The 5,361-nt window shown below is 35.0% G+C and overlaps 1 protein-coding gene across 1 annotated transcript in view; it reads left to right on the top strand.

The window, feature by feature from the left end:
* Positions 1 to 1,978: 1,978 nt before the first annotated feature.
* The window catches only part of LOC106474326 (solute carrier family 43 member 3-like), a gene marked incomplete at its 5' end in the record, with an annotated part of 29,345 nt that continues 25,962 nt past the window's right edge, over positions 1,979 to 5,361 (top strand). The window contains one exon of the mRNA XM_013935016.2: positions 1,979 to 2,021. Coding sequence (XP_013790470.2) covers positions 1,979 to 2,021 — 43 coding nt within the window. The remainder of the gene's footprint in view (positions 2,022 to 5,361) is intronic.

The raw sequence follows: 5,361 nt of genomic DNA, 5'->3' as shown, positions 1-5,361 counted from the left end.
GGACATTAGAGGGTCTGTGGAATATATGTTGTCTATGATCCCCCCTCTGTCCATCGCAGGAGCTTGATGAAGTCATCGGACATTAGAGGGTCTGTGGAATATATGTTGTCTATGATTCCCCCCTCTGTCCATCGCAGGAGCTTGATGAAATCATCGGACAGTAGAGGGTCTGTGGAATATATGTTGTCTATGATTCCCCCCTCTGTCCATCGCAGGAGCTTGATGAAGTCATCGGACAGTAGAGGGTCTGTGGAATATATGTTGTCTATGAGCTTGATGAGATACAAAATTTCAGGCTTTAGTGCAATCGTACACTCAACACGACCAACACTGGACGTGAAATATCATTCTATTGAAATACTTGAAGTGCGTTCAACCCTCAGCAATAAGCTATTAGAAGCACCCTATATACTGAGAATACTGAAAAATTAGAAGCATTTTAAATATTAGAAGTGCACGTCGCTTCCTATCACCCAACCATCAAAAGTGCACATAGTTTTATACAATCCAACCATCAGAAGTACACTTTGTTTAATACAACCCAACCATCATAAGTGCACATAGTTTTAAACAACCCAACCATCAAAAGTGCACATAGTTTTATACAACCCAACCATCATAAGTGCACATAGTTTTATACAACCCAACCATCAGAAATGCACATAGTTTTATACAATCCAACCATCAGAAGTGAACATAGTTTTATACAACCCAACCATCAGAAGTACACTTTGTTTAAGGTTGGGTTGTATAAAAATATGCTCACTTCTAATGGTTGGGTTGTATAAAACTATGTGCACTTATGATGGTTGGGTTGTATAAAACTATGTGCACTTTGATGGTTGGGTTGTATAAAACTATGTGCACTTATGATGGTTGGGTTGTAATCAGAAATGCACATAGTTTTAAACAACTCAACCATCAGAAATGCACATTGATGGTTGGGTTGTATAAAACTGAAATATTTCATCTTAAGTTTCCCCTTTTTTTTTCATATCTTCTTTCTTCCTGTCACTTTTCTTATTTATCTGATATTCTTACCAAAGAGTAACCTTCATTTGCTCTTTCCTTGTATTGTTTCCCTGATAAAAACTGACCTTCAAAACACTTGTGCGTGATTGAGAATGTATATTACTATATCCTAGTAATTAGAAGTTCGCAGCAGACGATAAATCATTTGTATAACAACAGATAATATATTTCTTGGCATGTATTTCTTAGACACCTATACCGTTAAAACTGAATTATATACACGAACAAGAGTTCAAGGATAAATATTTCGGATTGATGATTCTAAAAAATTCAAATTACAAGTTACAAAGATAATATATAGAAGTTTACCTGAATATTGGCCATACGAAGGGGAACCCCTGCCAAACACATGAGCACTAATGCAGGAAATATCAGGAAGGAGTGGTCTAGAGAAAGAGAAATTATATGCAAGCATTGTAGGGTAACGTTAGTGTATATATGTAAGTAATAAAAATAAATACTGTCTGCTATCAACTGAGCACTAGAAATTTACCTCTAAGTAACGATGTACAGTTCTGATGGTTGGGTTGTATAAAACTATGTGCATTTCTGATGGTTGGGTTGTATAAAACTATGTGCATTTCTGACAAAAGAAAAGTAAAACATAAACTGGAAAAGAAAGATTTGTGAAAAGAAATAACAAAAAATACTCAGAAAGTCAGATGATGAGGTGAAAGAAACAAACTGTTAAAATGTTAATAAGTGTGCCAATAGTTATTCATTCTTTTATGTAAAGTATACTAATATCAGAAGAATCTAACATCATCCTACAGTTTCGAGATAAATAAATTTGATCAGTTAGATATAATCACGAGAGGAATTTAATCTAATACACCACAACAAAGAATAACTTTTACGTCTTTGAAATAGTTCTTTGAATCTGCTTTCTTTTACAGATTGCTAATTTATTCCCTAAGATGCGGTCTACAATTATCACGTTCTATAGTGGAGCCTTTTGTGCATCAGCGAGTCTGTTTGTATTCCTCAAAGTAAGATATTAATGGTGTTTCAAGAAATATTTCATGTCTTTATGGGTTTTTTTTTTCACGTATATAAAGTGTAATATTCAAGTCAATGAAAAGAATGCCTTTCTGAAAATGTTACAAGAACATTATAAATGTTCTCAAAATTACTTTTCTCCCACTGCTTGTTCAACATCACCTTTTGGATCTTATCCATTTATGTGAATCCTATTGTCTACTTTTCCAACGTTTCTTACTATAAATTTCACCTCATTGGGTTAACCTCATCACTCAATTCTCCAACGTTTCTTACTATAAATTTCACCTCATTGGGTTAACCTCATCACTTAATTCTCCAACGTTTCTTACTATAAATTTCACCTCTTTAGGTTAACCTCAACATTTAGTTTCTAACATTTCTGACCTTATTAGAGTAACCTCACAACTTAGTTGTCCGTTTCTTATTATAAATTTTACCACATTAGGTTAACCTCACAACTTAATTGTCCAACGTTTCTTACTATAAATTTCGCCTCATTAGGTTAACCTCATCACTTAATTGTCCAACGTTTCTTACTATAAATCTTACCTCATTAGACTAACCTCACAACTTAGTTGTCCGTTTTGTACCATAAATTTTACCTCATTAGGCTAACCTCACCACTTAGTTGTCCGTTTCTTATTATAAATCTTACCTCATTAGGCTAACCTCACAACTTAGTTGCCCGTTTCTTATTATAAATCTTACCTCATTAGGCTAACCTCACCACTTAGTTGTCCGTTTCGTATTATAAATCTTACCTCATTAGGTTAACCTCACCACTTAGTTGTCCGTTTCGTACCATAAATTTTACCTCATTAGGCTAACCTCACCACTTAGTTGTCCGTTTCTTATTATAAATCTTACCTCATTAGGCTAACCTCTCCACTTAGTTGTCCGTTTCTTATTATAAATCTTACCTCATTAGGTTAACCTCACCACTTAGTTGTCCGACGTTTCCTCCTCTGGACCTTATTTCTTTAGATTAATTTCGTCAGTGACCTTACTTTTCAAACTTCATGTAAAAATGGTTAATGATAAATATTACAATAAAATAACCACTGACCTTAAGAGTTCAAAAGGTGTTTTATGGACAGGAATACAAAATACACAACATAGACCATAGTATGTTTCCATTCTCAATAAGACTTTGAATTTTTCCAACTGGAAAGTCACAACGTGGGTATGCAATACCACAAGCGGTACCGGTACTGGATCATCTCTAATCATTGACTTGAGCAGTTAGAAATTAAATTATTCTTCCCAGAATGTTCTCGTGGGAAATTTTTTATCACATCAAATACAAATTGTAAATTATCTGTAATTCCACATGGAATGACGATTATGGCAATGAATCAGTTGAAATATAGGCTTTCTATTGGTCATAAATTTAATGGGAGTCGGCCTCAGAAAAATCTATTAGCAAATTGTAAATTAGAGCATGTCAGAGGTGGACATGGAAAGTGGTCCCTGCATTTTTATTGATTGCTCTTTAGCCCCATAAGAATGAAGAATATAAAAATATAGCTTCAGAATATCAATGAGGAAGTTATAGAGAATTTTTACGTCACATTACAGTTTTCTAAAGGGTGGACAAAAAATCAAGGTGAGGAGACGGTTCAAGAACAAATATCCAAATTCTAACACTAAAGGAATTTGAAGATGTTTTTAAATATTTCCTGATATAATTAAGAACTTAAAGCGTATATATATGCATGCGCAGTTCGACCTAGCCGCATGCTAAGGGTTAATCACGCACGCACATACCTAACGTGCAATCAGTCACATAGGCACATTCACGTTCTCTTCCAGAACATGGGAGTCACCAATTGCACATATTTCATGTTATTGCCGATTGTCACGGTGAGATTCGCTAAACGACTGAAGTATGAACTCAAAACTACCACATCAAACATTTATAATTCTGTGAAAAGTGAAGCTGAAATACTAGAGGAGGCGTTTGGTAAAAACTCATAAGATGGGACATGTGATGACAGATATTATCATCAACATATGATATACCATAAACCAGTACTGGTAACACCGGTACTGACGGCCCGGTACCGGTGTTGATACTGGTACCGACTGCAAACCCTCATAATAACTGTCTATAAATATCACACCAATATAAATAACAACATCAAACCAGGTCACATCAATTAGATATAATATCACACCAAGATAAATAACAACATCAAACCAGGTCACATCAATTAGATATAATATCACACCAAGATAAATAACAACATCAAACCAGGTCACATCAGTTAGATATAATATCACACCAAGATAAATAACAACATCAAACCAGGTCACATCAGTTAGATATAATTTCACACCAAGATAAATAACAACATCAAACCAGGTCACATCAATTAGATATAATAGGGATACATAAGCTAACAATGGCTTTCAAGAAGGTACAAAGAGAACTATTAGGGCTAAAAGTAGTGTATTTATTTGTGATGAGCCTATTATACTGAGCAACAAATTTCAGCCCCTGGAAGGAAAACAAAGGGTCAGAGAATGATGTGGATGATAAGAAGGTTATTGTTATAGATGGCAAGACATGCGGATAGGATAGTTTGTGGGGAAAATAGGGAGAAATGAATCCGATTATGCTACCTACGGGCACAGGTGGAGGATATAACTGACAGAGAAGGAGATGTAATAAAGGGGCTAGCAGAGATGCAGTTTTTGTGGTGCATGTAGGGGCTAATGATGTAGGGAAAGGTAGGTCAGAGGAGATAATTAATAAGTACAAGGAGTTGATAAAGGCATTTAAAGAAAAATACCATAACTGAATTTTGTCAGGGAAACTGCCGAGAATTAACTTTGGGGATGAAGTTATAAGTAGATCACTAGGGCTAAATTCTAGGCTTAGGTTAGTATGTAAAGATGAGCAGATTGGCTGTTTGCACTTGTGGGATCAGTTCCGCAGAAGAAGGAAACCTTTTGGAATGGATGGTTTACATTTAAATGGGGTAGAGGCTGCCTTGCTTGCTACGGCTATTAACTCAGTGTAAGGGAAGTTTTAAACTAGGACTAGACAGTGGCAAGGACCAGGAAAACTAAATGCAAAAATAATAAGAGGCAGAGAAAAGTTTAGCATAGGAAATGAGTATAGAAGTAGTTATTAGGGTAGGTTTAATTGTTACTATTGTAATGCTAGAAGTATAAGAAATAAAATAGATGACTTTAGAGCACTGGTAGGAATGGAGGATTTTTATATAATGGGAATAACTGAGACATGGTTAAACATAGATGATTTTAATGACAAATTTCTTTGAAATACAGGTTACAGGCTATTTAATGGTTTGTTTGTTT

This window comes from Limulus polyphemus, unplaced genomic scaffold, assembly GCF_000517525.1.
Source record: "Limulus polyphemus unplaced genomic scaffold, Limulus_polyphemus-2.1.2 Scaffold7072, whole genome shotgun sequence".
Classification (NCBI taxonomy): Eukaryota; Metazoa; Arthropoda; class Merostomata; order Xiphosura; family Limulidae; genus Limulus; species Limulus polyphemus.
Note: the sequence above shows the minus strand (reverse complement) of the source record. Positions and strands in the feature narration are given on the sequence as shown.